General features: G+C 38.3%; 3 protein-coding genes across 4 annotated transcripts; 1 reads left to right on the top strand and 2 right to left on the bottom strand.

Moving 5' to 3' along the window:
- Positions 1-319: 319 nt before the first annotated feature.
- LOC113763463 (thaumatin-like protein) lies at positions 320-1,533 on the bottom strand. The gene is made up of 2 exons (XM_027307288.1): positions 1,298-1,533; positions 320-1,192 (listed from the first exon to the last, which is right to left on the bottom strand). The coding sequence occupies exons 1-2, from the start codon at positions 1,356-1,358 to the stop codon at positions 507-509; spliced, it is 747 nt and encodes a 248-aa protein (XP_027163089.1). The 5' UTR covers positions 1,359-1,533; the 3' UTR covers positions 320-506.
- Positions 1,534-3,851: 2,318 nt separating this feature from the next.
- LOC113761368 lies at positions 3,852-7,689 on the top strand. 2 transcript variants are annotated; one of them, XR_003467130.1, is made up of 5 exons: positions 3,852-5,917; positions 6,600-6,801; positions 6,906-7,102; positions 7,181-7,492; positions 7,589-7,689. XR_003467130.1 is itself a non-coding variant. In XM_027304326.1 (4 exons), the coding sequence occupies exons 1-4, from the start codon at positions 4,111-4,113 to the stop codon at positions 7,240-7,242; spliced, it is 2,268 nt and encodes a 755-aa protein (XP_027160127.1). In that variant the 5' UTR covers positions 3,852-4,110; the 3' UTR covers positions 7,243-7,689. The 2 variants fall into 2 exon arrangements, 1 of the variants encoding a protein (XP_027160127.1); XM_027304326.1 differs by having other exon boundaries at positions 7,181-7,689.
- Positions 7,690-8,382: 693 nt separating this feature from the next.
- On the bottom strand, positions 8,383-11,036 carry LOC113761369 (L-type lectin-domain containing receptor kinase S.4). The gene is made up of 2 exons (XM_027304327.1): positions 8,891-11,036; positions 8,383-8,545 (listed from the first exon to the last, which is right to left on the bottom strand). The coding sequence occupies exons 1-2, from the start codon at positions 10,859-10,861 to the stop codon at positions 8,405-8,407; spliced, it is 2,112 nt and encodes a 703-aa protein (XP_027160128.1). The 5' UTR covers positions 10,862-11,036; the 3' UTR covers positions 8,383-8,404.
- Positions 11,037-17,152: the final 6,116 nt, after the last annotated feature.

Here is a 17,152-nt window from a genome sequence, read left to right as displayed (position 1 = left end):
GTTTCATGTGTTGAGACTGCAAAAAATTAAAGGGAAAAATGGAGGATGCGGTGAGGTATTTTCTCAGTTATCCACCGAGAGAATTGGCGCAGACCTCACAAATGTAGAATTTGATTTACACGAAAAATCAAGTTCAGTTGCAGCAAAAGTAGGAGCAGAGGGACGTGTCCGGTCAATAAGAATTTCAGTATGCCCTGTAAGTTGATTTATATTCATTAAATTTATTTTTTTCTGCAGCACTTTCGTGATTTGATCAAGTGAGATTAAAATGGTGCCCCCACTCTCCTAGACGTTCAGGAAATAGTTATGTAGCCTCAAATTTTCGACCGAATATCTTTCCTGGTAATTACATATAGCTGGAGACAATTACAAGAAGATCTCTATGTCAGGAAATTTCAACAGTCTAAGAAGATCAGGGACATACAAAGCAGTAACAAGTAGTAGTAAACTTCCAAAAACAACAAAACATCAGCCCAGCAGAATTAAGGTCAAAGTAGCAGTGGCCCTTAGCGCAATGTTTTGTGAGGAGGGCAAAAGGTTATGACATACCGTGGCGCTCTGCATCTCTTAAGCCCAGCTGGTTCATCTTGTGCATAGCTATATGCCCTGGGGCAGATGGCCTTGAACAGATTGGAGAAAACTGTTGGTTTACAACTTCCCCGGCTACCATATTCCCCGGTACAGCAATATCTAGGTGCCTTTGTGGCCAGACAGGCGCTCTTGCATCCCACCACTTTCCCTCGTCTTCTCACCACCAAGGCCGCAGGACAGCACGCATTCACATTTGCCTCACAGGCCGCCACTCCACAGCCAACGCCGCCACCAACCGGAATCATCGAGACGGGGAGGTTGAAACCATCAACCAAACTCACATCATAGTAGTGCAACTGATTCTGTGCAGTTCCTAGCGTCATTTCTACTAGTGTTGCTGGGGGCAGCCCCCCGGTGCCCATGCACTCAAGGAGGCCCGTGCAGTCTCCGGTTTGGCATGAACCTTTACCCTGTTCATCAAAACAGCAGCCTTGCCTGCCCCATATTCTGCCGGACCACTTCTCGGGCACTTCTACCACTATCTGTTCGCCGGTAGACAGATGGAATCCGCCATCGTTCGGGGTCTGATGGCCTGCAGTGCCAAGAATCCCAGGCCATACGCTCTCTTTGCAGTTGTTCACTATTATAAGTTGAATTCCATCTACAACCAAACAAGAGTAAACATGTCAGTGAATTTTTGAATTGGTACAATCTTCGCAGATTAAATCACATGCATTCACTCTCAGGCAGAGAAGGAATTTAGTACTTGACTGGGAGAGTAATGCTAAGAAGCAGAAAATGCCGAAAAAATATAAATTCATTTGCATTTGCTTCAGATTCTGATGGAAAGAAGAGAGTGATGGACGACGATCCTTTACGGTCCTAGGGGAGAAAGATTTGGCCTATAACTTCCTGGAACCGAATGTATAAAAAGAACAGAGAGAGTGGTTAAGAAGGGGTGGGAAGCCCCTGTAAATTAATACAGTTTCTTTCTGTTCCCACTTTTTCTGGACTTTGGATTTTGGATGGTGGACACAGCACAACCGTTTAATTATGCATTATTCTGAAGGCTACTTTTCTATTCCTTTTGTCTCAAAATTATTGCATGATGATGATTCCATACGTTTTAGCCTCAACCTTCTGTATGTATAATCCACTGTAAGTGCAAACTTTCAACGTACTTGGTCCGAAAGTTACTGTTCTTTTTACCCCTTTTAGCTAGCTTAGCTATTCATGGAAAAGTTCATGCGGTAAATTAGTTTTCGTATGAAATTCATGAGTGGAATAATTTTCATTTCTAAAGAAATGACCAAATTAATTTTCAGAAATAAAAAAAATAATTTGAATAAAATTACAAATTTTATTCAATAAGAGAAGTGCATAATTAATAATTTTAGAGACCAGATTGAATGTCATTCTTCACAACATATTATAATTCAGGGTAACTTCAGACTTTGTTGAGCAAACAGCCCATAAATCTGCCCTATAACTTCATTTCTTTTCTTTTGTGTAAAGCATTATTTTTTATTCTTAGTTAGTATATCTTGGTCGTCCTAGAATGTTTGAATCGAGAATTGGTAAGCTCTTTCTTGAAATCAATTAGTCTCAGATGAAATTTAGGATTTTGTGAGCACACATTTCCTCAAGAATTGCCTGATATCATTTGCTATCCCAAGTAAGTAAATACAACTAGGTTTAAACTGTGAACCATGCAGATTATGAGAATTAATAAGCTTCCAGTAAAACGAACAAAGTTAGCTTCATCCGTATCTTGGGAAGTCGACACCTTTGAGAAAACTGCAGTGAAGCGTACAGCGGCGGACATAGTTGAGGGAATCTTTGAACTTGGATCGTCTGGAACATGACAAAGGAGGTTAAACCTACGAGCGATACAGGTGCTTGGTGCATCTTGGTTAAGTGATGTCCTTTTTACTAGCATTAGCCAATAACTTTCGTCAAATCAGTATCAATGGATAAGGATCCGAGAAGGAATAATACAAAATAGCTTTGGGATTGAGGAAGATTCGTTAGCTAAAAGGCACCATATGAGAAAATGCTATGCCTAAACAAAAGAATCATTTGGATAATGCTTTTGCATATCAAAGGATGAGCTGTACTCAAATGCCTTCATGTTTTTAAATGAGAAAGTACTTATAATAGTATTCAAGATCAATAATGGATTGTACCGTCCGATATTCAACGAATCAATAATCATTTTTCACACTTTTGTCATCCCTAATCAATACTACTTTATAGCTAATGGGATTTTTCTCCCTTCTCCTTTATAGCTGAGGCCACAGTTCATTGTAAAGGAAAGTAGGAACTTGGAGCTAGTTTCGATGTTTCATGATCAAGGTCTGTGCTTTGGAAATAGCTTGAGAAAAACAGTTGTGATCTTGAGACAAGTACTATTAACACACGCAGTTTAACAGGGGATCAAGCAAAATGCCAATAGTTGAAGATTGATACCTGACCTGAGGCAGGGATCTTCTTAGTTGCACCTAAGATGCTTAATTTCATGCATCGAGCCCCTCAAGTGACAAGATGGCACGATGTTCTTTGTCATGGATGCATAAACATGGCCCTTAATCTCGTATCTCCCAGAGGGTTTTTGTGCTAAAAAGGATGAAACAAGTTTAAACCAGAAAAAAAGTAACAAACATGAGTTTGTATGGTGGCCAAGAGCAGCATAAAAGATGTTATGGAAACAGCACAAGTGCATACTCTTTTGTATGCTCGTTTGCATACAAGTAAGTTACAGACTAGTAGCAATTTCTCCGGAAGCCAAGAAATTAGAGTTACACACCAGAATTTCCGGGATACTTGCCTAAATTCCAAGGCGATGGTATTGGTAACACGATAATATATACTGTATTATTGGGAGGAAGTCCTGCAAAATTTCCGGTTCAGAGAATAATAATAATAATAATAGTAACTTTGCCTAAAAATTTGAGCGCAAAAGGGAAATGGGTTAAACAGAAGAATCGCCGGTTCAGTAGTCGAAATCTGCGGTCTGCGGCCGGATCCAGCTGGCGTCATCAGCGTTTCCGGCTCCTCGGCAGTGGGCAACCGAGTCCTCCGGTTCTACACTCCACAGACCGGCCCACCCAACAATGGCCTTGACCGGTTCTGCACCCATCCAACGGGCCAACGCCCGCATAAAACAAAAAACCCGGACTCCTAATTGAATCCCCTCACGGGCCTGACCGCTGCCCCCAAACCGGTCCATCCGGTCATCCAATCCAATCGACTCTTCACCCACCTATATATTCCTTGTTTCCCAACTCAAACCCTTCCCACCCTTCCCCGACTCGGTCTTTGTCACGAGAAGGATTAGTTGTACTACTACTAAATACGAAATCCGACCGAACCCAAGTAAGTTATGTAATCCCTTTTCCTCTTCTTCATAAAAAATTTGATTATATATTATTTGTACCTTAGCAGAATTAATATTGTTGTACCCCTGGGGATGTTCTTGAAAAGGGGAGCATGTACATTTATGGAGTGATAGATATTTAATGAAGTACAAAGGGCCCTAGTGATTGTTGTGTTATTATGTTTTTGGATGAAAATTAAAACATGACTTCAGATATGGAACTGGTACCTGTGACATCACAAAAACATGATCCTGCATGGAAGCACTGTCAAATGTATAAGAATGGTGAAAGGGTTCAGCTCAAGTGTGTGTATTGTGGGAAGATTTTTAAGGGTGGTGGAATCCATAGGATTAAGGAACATCTAGCTGGGCAAAAGGGTAATGCCTCTAGTTGTTTGAGAGTTCTGCCTGATGTTCGCCTTCTAATGCAAGAGAGCTTGAATGGGGTTGTTATGAAAAAGAGGAAAAAGCAAAAACTTGCTGAAGAAATAACCAATTATAATGTGGATAATGCTAGTGAAGTTGATGCTTTGACTATAAATAATTGCGGTCTAAACACTGAAGTTAACTTGCTTCCTGTCCCAGATACGCTTGAACAGGACTCGAATTTTTTTGTGGGTAGGGAGGAAGGAGGAGGTGGAAATAAAGCAAGTGGTAGGAAGAAGAAGGGGAGAGTTAGAAAAGCATCTAGTTCTGCCAATCCTAATGCAATTGTTGCTTGTAGTAATGCAGCTATAGCTACGAAAAAGGTGAATAATCATGTCCATATGGCAATAGGGCGGTTTTTGTTTGACGTAGGGGTACCTTTAGACGCTGTGAATTCAGTTTATTTCCAACCCATGATTGAGGCGATTGCTTCTCAAGGTGATGGCGTTGTTGGACCATCTTACCATGATCTTCGGAGCTGGATCTTGAAGAATGCAGTTCAAGAAGTTAGAAATGATATTGACCAATACACAGGTTCTTGGGGAAAGACAGGATGTTCTGTATTGGTAGATGAATGGGTTTCAGAAAAAGGTAAAACTTTTGTAAGTTTCTTGGTAAATAGCTCCGAAGGGACAATGTTTTTCAGGTCTGCAGATATAACCAACTTGGTAAACTCTGAGGATTCTCTGTTTGAATTGCTTAAGGAGGTGGTAGAAGAAGTTGGTGTGAGAAATGTGATGCAAGTAATTACTAATAGTGAGGAGCGATATCTTGCTGCCGCTAGAAGACTGACTGATTCTTATCCCTCTGTATTCTGGACTCCTTGTGCTGCTCACTGCATAAGTTTGATGCTGGAGGACATCAGCAGGCTTGAGTGGGTAAAATCAGTACTTGACCAAGCCAGAACAATATCAAGATTCATGTATAATCATAATGTTGTTCTGAACATGATGAGACGGTACACTTTTGGAGTTGATTTAGTTGATCTGGGAATCACTCGCTCTGCAACACATTTTACGACGTTGAAGCGAATGGTTAACATAAGACACAATTTGCAATCCATGGTCACTTCAGAGGAGTGGATGGAGAGCCCATACTCAAAGAAACCAGAGGCATTTGCTGTGCTAGATTATATTGGTAATCAATCATTTTGGTCCACTTGTGCCTTACTTACTCGATTAGTTGATCCACTTTTGAGACTTCTGAGGATAGTTGGAAGCGACAAGAGGCCTGCCATGGGATATGTTTATGCTGGAGTATATCGAGCCAAAGAAACAATTAAGAAAGAACTCACTGATAAGAAGGAATATTCCACGTATTGGGATATTATAGATCATAGATGGGAACAACTTCAGCGTCATCCTCTTCATGCCGCTGGTTTCTACCTAAATCCTAACTTCTTTTACAGTACCGAAGGTGATGTACATCTTCATATCCGTTCACTGGTATATGACTGCATTGAGAAGTTGGTTCCAGACCCAAAATTTCAAGATAAAGTTGTGAAAGAGATAGGTTCTTATCACAATGGTGCTGGAGATTTTGGACGAAAGATGGCTGTTAGAGCTAGAGATACTTTACTTCCAGGTCCGTCTTTATTAAGATCAAATAGTAGCTTCCGTGTCCAGTTATGCTATGTCTTCTGCTGCTGCTACTTCTTGGTTATTTATTTATTTTCCTTTTCCAATGTCAGGCTTGTAGTGAATCCTTGATTCTCACATGTCAATCCATCCATTCAATTTTCTGTATTCTTATACTTAATCATTTTTTGTTTGGGTGTTCAGATTCCCTACTCCCTGATATCAATTGCTATTTTTGTCTCGTGTCAAAGTCATATGACTGTATTTACCTCAATTCATCTTTGTTCCAGGACATTTTCATAGTTAATGTGTGGATACAATCGTCACAAAGTTTGACAAGGATGGAATATAGTCATATGACTTGGTAGTTAGTATTCAAACATAATGGACTCTAATGGGAAATTATGTTAGTTTTATTTCTATCTTGTGTAGCTTCATTTTCTGGGGCAGGTGGAGAGATAGATGAGACTTGAAGGATTTTTGTGTCGTTAATGTCCCTCTTAGTTGTTTGTCTGATATATCTTGTTGGTGTGTATTTTCATCCATGCACTGTACTGAAAGGCTAGTTAACTCATGATATCCTTGTATAAAAATGTGCTTTTATTTGGTTTTCATTTCCACAAGCAGTTGATCTTTCTTTCTTTCTTTTTTTTGGTTCACTTTTTGAATTTTGAATTTGATGGTTGTAGCTGAGTGGTGGTCAACTTATGGTGGGGGTTGCCCAAATCTGGCACGTTTAGCCATCCGCATTCTGAGTCAAACTTGCAGTCTGATCTACTTTAAGCAAAATCAAATCCCTTATGAGCAGATGCATGATACCAGAAACTGCTTAGAGCGACAGAGGCTTAATGACCTTGTCTTCGTCCAAAAGAACTTGTGGTTGAAGCAAATGTAAGTAGAAGAATGAACTTATTCTCTATTAATTGGTATTGAAGGAACCAAAGAATGAGTTAGACAAACTGAATGGAGCAATGGCCTTTCATTGATTATTGTAGGGTTCAAAGGAACAAAGAACAGGATTCAGTTGACCCGATATCGTATGAGCATATTTCCATTCTTGAGGACTGGGTGACGGGGAAACCATTATGCTCAGAAGACTTGGACAGCTCAGATTGGATGATAGTTGATCCACCTTTAGGCAACACAATGCTTTTAGGAACACCAATTGATGATTTTGAAGCCCTCGGTACAGGTAATTGATGGCTACCGTACCAATAATAACTAGAAACTTGTCTGTTGGACATTTCTAACATAATTTGCTGGCGCGCAGGCTTCGATGATTATGAAATTTTTGAGGGGGTGAAAGACAGTGAAGAAGAAAACGGAGGATAACACTGCAGGGTATTAGTATGCGAAGGTCTTCTCACTTTTTGCATGATGGAAAAAGAATGAACGCAAGTGGTGCCAACTAATATACTTTTGACCAAATAAAGTGTGGAAAAGTTGGATTTGATGCACCTAAGGAAGCGAAGCATCTCTTCCCCTCCCTCTAAAGTCGCCCATTCCTCGACATATAATTGTTTTTGAGTAGAAAGCTTCCTAAGCCTGTATCCTCTGGGGATGATGCTCGTCGAAAATAGAGGTTGATATCATGCTTATGGTGGCTTTAAATATTTCTTAATGAGTTTCATTTTATGTGATTTCATTATTTTTTCCGAGCGCACTTTGCTCTGTGCAGGAGTGTTGAGTCAGGATGTGGTTGGACTTTCACTAAGTGTAAATTGGCTTAATGCCTCTGTACTTTGAAGCAACAAGATAGTAATCCTCTTTCCTGTTTAAGATTCTCTTCATTGGCCTTGGGATAAATTGGATTGCGTTGAATCGTGATGGAGCCAGTAAGCCAACTTTTCTGCAGGAACAGGACGACTTTACCAGGATCACAATGGAAATTTTCTTCTGGGGCTTGCCATGCATCTTGGTCCTTAATCTGATATGATGGCTGCTGATTTACGAGCCTTACTGGCGGCGCTCATGTTAGCAGCAAAACACAAATGCACGGACTTGATCATTGGATCTTGATTCTCAAGTAAATGTGAATAATCTTGGCAGGCCTCTGTCGGCGAGTCTTGCAGCGACGCTGACGGGTTGTCGTGAGCATCATGATTTGGACCTCTCGCTCAGTATATATGCCAATAAAACGCGATATTGTAGCAAATATTCTCTCCAGACTCTAAGCATTGCAACTTAGTAGATCTTTTGATGAAGTTTGTGTCAGCAACCTATTTGTCGTCTGCTCTCTTTATACGAGGGTAAAATCAAACTTCAAAATCAATTTCTGATGGCGTGCAAATTAGTTTTGCTCGAGTAATGAAGTTTATTATCTTTAAGAAAAAAGATCCTCTTTTTAGTTAAAGCTTTGTGAGACATAAATTTCCCAGGTTGCTTGTACAATGTAATTTTCTTTGCAGCCTTTGGTGCTGGTTCCTCTCCTCTTTTTATGGCAGGAACTGCAAAGTCAGAATCAAAGTAGCATGTAATACGTCCGTCACTCGAATCAAATATCTTGACGAAAAGCTGATTCAGTAATTGATCGCTTGGTTTTCATGACACCACCATCCACTGTATGAAGATGACAGTCCACATTAGACATCCGTACTCCATTCTGCTGAAGGCTTAGACAAATGGTACCGTTGGCCTGAAAAAAGCATGCAAAACATTTGGAACTTTCATATCAACATAAATTGTCAGCAACAGATACAAATCTACAGTGATCTGAAATGGAATGTCCATAAGGTCATGCATTCATCTTATAATTTCATACCTAAAACTAGATACTACTACTAATTAGTGGTCCTTAGTAAACAGAAACCTCTAAGCAATGAAAACTAGAAGAAATCTCAAAGCAGCTAAGATGAGAATGGGTCTTCCCATTCTGGAATCACCGCTTCCCTTTCCAGCCGGTAACGGAGAGCGGTGATATTGAACCAGCTTCAAGATCATCCTTGTCGGCGGCGTAGTCAGCCGACGACCATGCGCTTACCTTGTCAAATGAGGATGTTGGATACGAATGCACAAAGTCCTCAAACTCGCCACCATGACCACCACCTTTCTTCGCATTATACTCATTAGGTGCCGCAGCAAAATCCGGCAGTACCACCTCACCTTCCATGTATCTCACCACTTGCCTCATGCTAGGCCTCCTTTCTGAGGAATTACTGGAACACATTAATCCAAGTTTAAGCACCACCACTGCCTCTACCTCATCATAAAGACCTCCTAACCTGGGGTCGACTGCCTCGAGTATCGCACCTTTCTTCCACCTATCCCATACCCAATCCACCAAAACCAACTCCTCAGGCAATGCTTTTGGCTCTATTGGCCTTCTTCCGCATACAACTTCCAATAAGAATGCACCAAAGGCAAACACATCAGAGCTTGTGGTAGGCTTACCAGTCTTCGTAAGCTCAGGGGCTAAATAACCCAATGTTCCCACAACTCTTGTTGTGCTTGGATTTGAACCATGCTCATACAACTTAGCAAGTCCAAAGTCCCCAAGCCTGCCGTTCATCTCAGAGTCCAACAAAACATTTCCTGCCTTGATGTCTCTATGAATCACAGTTTGTTCCCATCCTTCATGTAGATAGAGTAGCCCAGAAGCGACACCTTTGATGATCTTGAACCTCTGTTCCCATGTTAAAATCATCTCAGGTTCATCAAAGAGGTACTTATCCAAGCTCCCATTGGGCATGAAGTCATATACAAGTAACAAATCACCTCTCCTCCGACACCACCCCAGTAACTGAACCAAGTTTCTGTGCCTAAGTCGGCCAATGCTGGCAATCTCTGATACGAATTCACGCAAACCCTGCTTCGATTCATGGTTTATTCTCTTAACTGCAACTTGGGTATTGGAGTTAGGCAAAGTTCCTTTATAAACCCGGCCAAATCCGCCAAACCCCAATAGCTCTTTGTCTCTGAAACCTCTGGTTGCTTGTTTGAGCTCTTTATAGGGGAATCGGTGTGGGCCTACCGAATGTTCCCAGTCCTCAATCACATCCATATTTTTGATCCTCCTGACTATGTACAGAGACAACAGAACCGCAAATCCCATGAATGCAACAGCTGATATAGATGTCCCTAAAATCAATTTCACATGGCTCTTTTGGGGTAAAGGAAGTTTAGGAAGCGAAGGTAGATCTAAGGACTGAGCTTGCCCATTGATCTTGAAACTCCAACCAAAGACATAGTGAGAGGCAGCAAGCAAACCAGTTGAAGCAGAAAAGCCTACATACATGTAATCCTCAAAAATTGGGGATAAATCCACATCAAGCGAGAGAATGGAGCTGTTGGGTTTGGATGAGGAAAGTGAAAGAGTAACATTGAGCTGATTTTTGCTGGAATCATAATCAATCCAGGCTTGAATTATACTCCCAGACTTGAGATTCAGGTCTAATATTGTTGAATTGCCATCAGCGAAATAGCCAGCTGGTATTGAGGCACTTGAGATCACACTATTGATATCTATGCCAACATGATTATCATTTAAGTCTTTAAATTCAAAATCTTGAACTGTATCGAACTCAACAGCAAGGAAATGATTGGAAGAGTTGCCATTATCATTTGAATTCACCAAGCCCAAATACTGACGGGAAAGAGCCCCTTTGAGCTCTTTGGTCGGCGAGATGGCAAAGGCCATTCCATGGCCACCAAGATTTACAGAATTAAACTGGGGAACAATTGAAAACGCAAAAGCGGTTGAAAAGGAGAAAACTTTACCAGTTGTAGAGTTCTTGAACAAAATAGCATTTGATTGGAAGGCATGGCCAAGTAATTTTTGTGTGTCATTTGTGAGCTTGACTATACCACTATCGTCAATCTCAGCAGCACCATTGAGAGTTACAGTGGTGCCCGCGTCCTTAAAACCAGCATGCAAGAACTCAACAGACTGAGAAAGAAGTAAGCTTGGAAGAAAAATCAGGGCCAAGAGAGAAAGAAATAATTTTTTTGCCATCACACAACATGTACTAGGCTCAGATTCGAGTTTGTTTCTGGATCAACTTGGGACTCAGTTATCAATAATATTCCTAGGTAGGTGATTTGTGGGGATTATTGGGATTATGTGCTACATGGCTGTAATTTATTACTTGTTCCTTTTTTTTTTGGGGGGGCGTTTGGTGCAAAGCAGAGAAGAAACAGGAGGTGGAGAATGGGGTGGCATCGTGTTGTGGACTGGAGTTTGTACGAAAAGTGGAAAAATAAAGGGTCCCATCTTTGTTTGTTGGCTGTAATTTTCACACGCCACATTTAAGGTTGGGTTGAAATCGAGTTGAGCTACGCATCTTACCACCCAAATATTGGACCCTTGGTCCAACGGGTAGAGAACTGAGAAAGTGTTCCGCCCTCGTCCATCTTCTTCTTGTTCTTAAGAGGATAGTTGCTGTTGCCGACCGGAAAAGGAAATGGCATCTTACTACCCTCTCCTTTCAAAAAATTAGTGCATTATACTTCTTGTTTTTAAAAAATTCAGAGAATGCAATGCAATAGTGGACTTAACAGGGAGAAAAAAAAAAAAGGCATCTCATTACCCCTTCCTTTCAAAATTTTTGTGGCATTTCAGGATTCTAACATTTTAAGAGTAATAACTTAATTATGATTTTAGTATTTTTACTTTTACGTCTTGCTTTCTAAAATTTAAGTGTTAAATTTAAATCCAAAACGAGACAAAATAAAGATAAAAATGATATAAAAAAAAAGAGATTAAAAATAATTTTATTTTTTTTATAAAATAATACAATAAACATTCTGAGACATCTCAAAATGGAAATGCATGATATTTTTAACGAGGCCAACCTACCTACCTTTTTAAGAAGATTAGATTAGACTTTAGAGTTGAAATGAGTTAGTGACGGCCCTGCCCAAGTCAGACCGACACAGACACAGCTTCCTTTAATTCAACACATGGAGTGCAAGGACATGATTTCGTTAAAGAGGAGGCAGCTGATTTTGATCAATTGATGCTTGACTGTTTCTGCTACATTTTATCCTCCTTTCAAAATTTGTGGACCTTCTCGGGGTTGGCTGCTGCTCCCCTGAAATAAGTTGTTACTATTACAATTTCGAGAGTTCTGGTGCAAGGACTATTTTTGTTCCAGTCGTGATATGGCTGACTCCTTAAAGACTTCAAATAACGATGATCAACTATAAAAGTCCTCTATAATAGGAGATTGGTGGATCGTTGTTGAATGCAATAACTAACAAAGGGCGTTTTGGACTCCGACCCCTACTTTGGCGCGTCCGAAAACACGACTTCAAGTTCAATGGCAGTAGCATCATCATTTATTAGACCGCAATGAATAGAGGAGCTCTCAACGCCGACATTCCTTCGATTTCTCACTGAGTACTGCTCGATTTAAGGGTTCATTTATTTTCTTCCTTAAAAGCAAAAAAGCTTTTTGTTTTTTCTTCTGGGTTTTTATTTCTTCTGGGTTTTTCATGGTCAACCAAAATAGAAAAGCTTGGAGTAATTTTGCGTGACTCTTGAGTCATCAAGTCGTCATGTGGAGGGTTCCTTAGACAGCCAAACTCTGGCGTTGAAATAAAGTGCAAAGCACATAAAATTTCTTCGTTTTGCTTTCAAAAGAATGATTACCATTCGCTATTGGGGTTAGATAAACAAACTCTCAGCTTTTCCTTGACTTTCTAGTCGGAAATAAGCTTTGTTATTATGTAATATTATAACTATACTTTAGCAAGTTGTTTGTCCTTTGTTCTTTTCAACTACTCAATTTTGAATTGCATAAAATAGCTTTGTTTGGAAAGTTTCGTGAACGCATTTTTCAATCACTTTTTTACCTCACATATATCAAATCGTTCTAATGATTTTTCTACAAAAAAAATACAATCCAAACAAAATAAAGTTTTGTTTGTTTTTCTTTATTATATCTGTAATTCCGCTGTGCTTTTGATTCTTGGCGACTTTTTTGCATTGCGTACTTTCTCCAGTTTTGATTTTGAAGGTGCCTACTGCCTAGTCAAAGAATGAATGCGCACGGAATTTTTTGCATTGACATCCCCATCAAGCATGGTGCCATTTAACTAGATGATGGGCTTTCATGATATTCTTTTTCAAGATTCAAATTTATGTGGAATCCTAAAATGATAACAACATATTTTGAATGAGTAGATTTGGAAAATCATTTACAGTTATTGCAATTATGTTACATGGTGGGTTGAAGACCTTTTCTTTTTCCCGAATGATTATGCCATGGATCTTTTCAGAATTTGTAAAAAGTTACTTAGATTTTCTGCCTACAACAAGGTTATAAATATTTTTTTCTCCAAATCTCATCTGGCTATCAAGCGAGCTCCTCCTAACTCCGAAGTTGGTTAAAGTTTCCCGCTTAACTTTAAGTCATCCATCCAATGAATAATGATCCGCTACTGTCTCTATTAGTACCTACTTAATTAGTATATAGAATTGACAGGAGGTTATTTTTATTTGCCCCCTTTAGTAATACCTAAATTCCCACATTAGTTCATAAATTTAAAAATAGAACACTTTAGTTCCTAAATTATAAAATTTATTCCACTTAGGTAATGTCATTAAGAAATTGAGACAGATTTTATGCCTAAGTGAATATATTTTACGAATTAAACTAGAATAAATTTCATACTTTAGGGACCATAGTGGATAAGTTCTATATTTTAGGAAGTAAAGTGTGACAAATCTTATAGTTTAAGAAATTAAGACTTTGTTTGGAAAGCCATTTTTTCTAAAAAAAAAGATTTTACGTATTTCGTGCACTTTTTTTTAATTTTTTTATTTCACATACATTAAATTGTTACAATATTTTTTTTTTTTTTGTCAAAGTGTTTCATTTCAAGTTTAGGAATAAAAGTAAGAACTCGAATGTAGTAAATGATAGTGCTAAGAACGAAAGTAAGAATTCGAATACACTAATTCATAGTGCTAGTATAAATGATGACCTCGTCAGTCAAGAAGTTGAATTGACTACCCAATTTCAACACAACTTTCTTAGGCTAACTACAAAAAGTCCACAACCACCGGCCCTTTCTGTTGGTGGTTGCTGCGAAGCACTTTTAAGTTTGGTGGTGTTGGAGGTTAATATTCAACTCTTGTCTCTCGTTAAATTGTCACCTTTGTTTTCAGTGATATTTTTCAATAAAATTTTTATTTATATTAGGTTAGATTATAGAAATGTTATCATTAATCTGATAGAATTTTTCTTTCCATCGGATTAGGTTATAGGAATGCTATCGTTATTATACAATGTAACTTTTTCCCTATCCCCTAACCTTTTTCCTCCCTTTTGATGAGTAAATGAAAACATGTCGATAAAAACCATTTTTTGTGTAATTATATATATTATTATTCGGCTTGAGCAATAGCTTCAGTTTTATCTGCAATTTCACTTCTGTGCTCGACCAAAAACAAAAGTCTGAGTCCATTGAAGTGCGCGCATTTGACGTCTTCAGCTTTGCGGTAGCCGAATGCTGATGAGATAAACATTATTAATGCTTGCTTTGGATAAACAAAACTTCCTTACTTTGGTTGACTTTCTTGTCATTTCAAAGGCAGAAGTTGGCTGTGCTATCATTTACACGTTTTAAAATTGTAATGTTGTTCATAACCAGTTTGAATTTCTTTTCGACCATTCTTTCTCAAATTGTGGAATAAAAAATAACAGTTACTATCGTATTCAAAGATGGGAAAAGCCCAAATTGTGTTAAAATCTAATTTGGAAAGAATCTTGACTCTTGACACGTGTTTTGTCGTGAAGGCAAAACAATGTGAGAAGCTTTTTGTTTCTTGAGTTGATCTGACATGATAGAGTTGGTGTTATATTTTCTACCAATTAAGGTTTAAACCACTTTTGGAACATCTATCCGTCACACAGGGTTTGTCTAGTACATTTTATCTCTCCGTGTGGCTGACGGACTATTATCTGAAATTGGATTTATACTGTGCGCACTCTTAGGTAGCGATTGTGAGTTCCCTTATTAAAAAAAAAAGTGAGAAGCTTTTTTATTATTTCTAGGGATAATATCAAAAACCTCTCTTGAGATTTCTTTTAATGTCACTTAGCACCTTGAGATTTTAGAAATACCACATAATTGTAAAAAGACTAAATATATTAACCTTCACTTGACACATAATTTATAATATATCAAATAAATGGAGCTCAAAAATTGAAAAAAAAAGGAAAGTCATTTTCTTCTTTTTTTCCTTTTTTCCATCATTTTCTCCTACTCATATTTTTTGGATTACTATGCAATATTTTATTTGTAAATTATAACAAATTAAATTTTGTTTATTTTTCACTTTTTATGATTGTGATAAAGTGGAGTATGATTGGTACAGTTTAATGGTTTGAATAAGGGTTGAGAAGTTATTAGAAAAAAAAATATAAATTCATAGGAATCGATTTTGAACATATAAAATTAAATTGATGCAACTGTATTTCTTTTCAAATTTCTTTTTTGTTTTTCAAATTTATATTTTTATGAGGTATAGTATTGTAATGTGATAGTACTACAAGAGATTGTTTTTGAGGTGATGGTTTTCTTGAAGTGAACAAAGTGGTTTAGGAATATTTTTATTTAGCAAGTGAAAGGGTAGTTCAAGGTTTTTAAAAATTTTGTTACACAAATAACAAAAGTAAAGAAAGTATGTGATATTTTTGAAACGTTAGAGGTGCCAAGTGATATTAAGAGAAACCTCAAGGGACGTTTCTGATATTACCCTTATTTCCAAGGTTAAGTTTCGTGCGTTGAGCAAAGTTAGAAAGGAACAATGGATAAGTGCTAACTTAAACAAGCAACGTGCAACGGTGCAAGGTACCAAGCTGGAAATTTTTTGGACTAGGCAGTTTGAATACACAGATAACACCTGCACGACAACTTTGAGTTTGCCTAACCATTTACCAAATTGTTTTCACAATAAACATCGTATTCAGGAAGCATTAATTCCCCAGCTGCATGCGCTGCACCATGCTCGACCGGTCACATTTTTCTCTACATTGATTGATTTTAAACCTTCCCATTGTGCTTTTGATCCAAACAATCAATAAATATCATCCGCGCATGCAAGATGAAGTTTAATTTGCTTTCCCCTCCAGCCCCCTCCAATTTTGCAATTCCACTGTGCTTTTGATTCTTGCTACTTTTCTGCGTTGCATACTTTCTCTAGTTTTATCCACGATTTCAAGGTGCCTAATCAAAGAATGCTCATTGTTTTCTTGCATCCACATCAATATTCTCCCTAATCTTAAATCTTACTCTCAATTTGAGGCCTTTCTAAGTTCGGTCTCCTTTTGCCAAATATAGGAAAATTGCTATGAGTGATCTACCTAAGTTTTTGCTCTCCCTAGCTAAAGCTGCAAAAAGCTGCAAAAAACTGGACACTGCACTTTGGAAATGACCCCACTGGCCTGAAAGATGAAGGAATAATAGAAACGTGTTAACCAAACGCTGATATTAATAAAATGGGTAGATTACACTTATCTTCCCTTTAATTTTATGTAAAAGTTAGGGGTCTTCCATCGATAGGTGGCAAATTTTATGGCTACACATAGAATTAAGTGTCATCAATTTTTTACAATTGTAAATTTTGAACGAAAGACAAACCAGCTCCATCTTTTTTTTTTTTTTGGAAAAATATCTACTTATGTCATTATAAGGGCATTTTGGAGACATTGAAGTACATTTATGACAAATTTGGTTAATTTCTCTCCATTAGTTAAAAGTAGGAGAGGTTCATCCCCAAGAAAACTAAGGGGTTGCTTGGTTAAAGGGTTTGGGAATCATAGAAAGGAATGAATCCCTTATTTGATGCTTGGGTTAAGTCTATTGAAATGTAAATTTTGGAATCATTTCTAAAAAATCAGAGTTATCCCATTCCCGAGCAAATTGGGAGGTTTTGGACAAAACCCTCAACTTATTCCCTCAGATAACATTTATGACGGACCTACCCTCTCTTTCTCTCCATCACACGCCGCACTTTCTGTTCTTCTTTTTCGTCCGATTTCCTATCTCTTCTTCTTCATCATATAGTCTTCATATGTAATCCAAAATGTCTTGAAAAAAAAAAGATCTAAAGTAGATCTAAATGGATTAATAGTGGGCAAATATCTTCAGTGGGCAAATTGTTCAACAAGATCTCCACCAGAAAGATCTCTAAGAAAAATTAAAGAAAGCCCACAACCCAAATCCAAGGGGTTTGTGATTTTCGTTTCAGGGGTCTTGTTCAGTGCAGGAAGGATGACTTGCTGCGAATTAATTG

The sequence above is a fragment of the Coffea eugenioides genome, chromosome 2 (assembly GCF_003713205.1).
Source record: "Coffea eugenioides isolate CCC68of chromosome 2, Ceug_1.0, whole genome shotgun sequence".
Lineage (NCBI taxonomy): Eukaryota > Viridiplantae > Streptophyta > Magnoliopsida > Gentianales > Rubiaceae > Coffea > Coffea eugenioides.
This window is presented reverse-complemented; position numbering and strand designations above follow the sequence as displayed.

What these genes read in the sequence shown, in the direction of transcription:
- LOC113761369 (XM_027304327.1), bottom strand. Translation starts at nt 10,861, where the DNA reads ATGGCAAAAAAATTATTTCTTTCTCTCTTGGCCCTGATTTTTCTTCCA. An exon ending in CAACATCCTCATTTGACAAG is followed by an intron (nt 8,546 to 8,890) that starts GTAAGCGCATGG and finishes TGCTTTTTTCAG; the next exon opens with GCCAACGGTACCATTTGTCT.
- LOC113763463 (XM_027307288.1), bottom strand. Translation starts at nt 1,358, where the DNA reads ATGCAAATGAATTTATATTTTTTCGGCATTTTCTGCTTCTTAGCATTA. An exon ending in AGCATTACTCTCCCAGTCAA is followed by an intron (nt 1,193 to 1,297) that starts GTACTAAATTCC and finishes GTTTGGTTGTAG; the next exon opens with ATGGAATTCAACTTATAATA.
- LOC113761368 (XM_027304326.1), top strand. Translation starts at nt 4,111, where the DNA reads ATGACTTCAGATATGGAACTGGTACCTGTGACATCACAAAAACATGAT. An exon ending in TAGAGATACTTTACTTCCAG is followed by an intron (nt 5,918 to 6,599) that starts GTCCGTCTTTAT and finishes TGATGGTTGTAG; the next exon opens with CTGAGTGGTGGTCAACTTAT. An exon ending in TTTTGAAGCCCTCGGTACAG is followed by an intron (nt 7,103 to 7,180) that starts GTAATTGATGGC and finishes GCTGGCGCGCAG; the next exon opens with GCTTCGATGATTATGAAATT.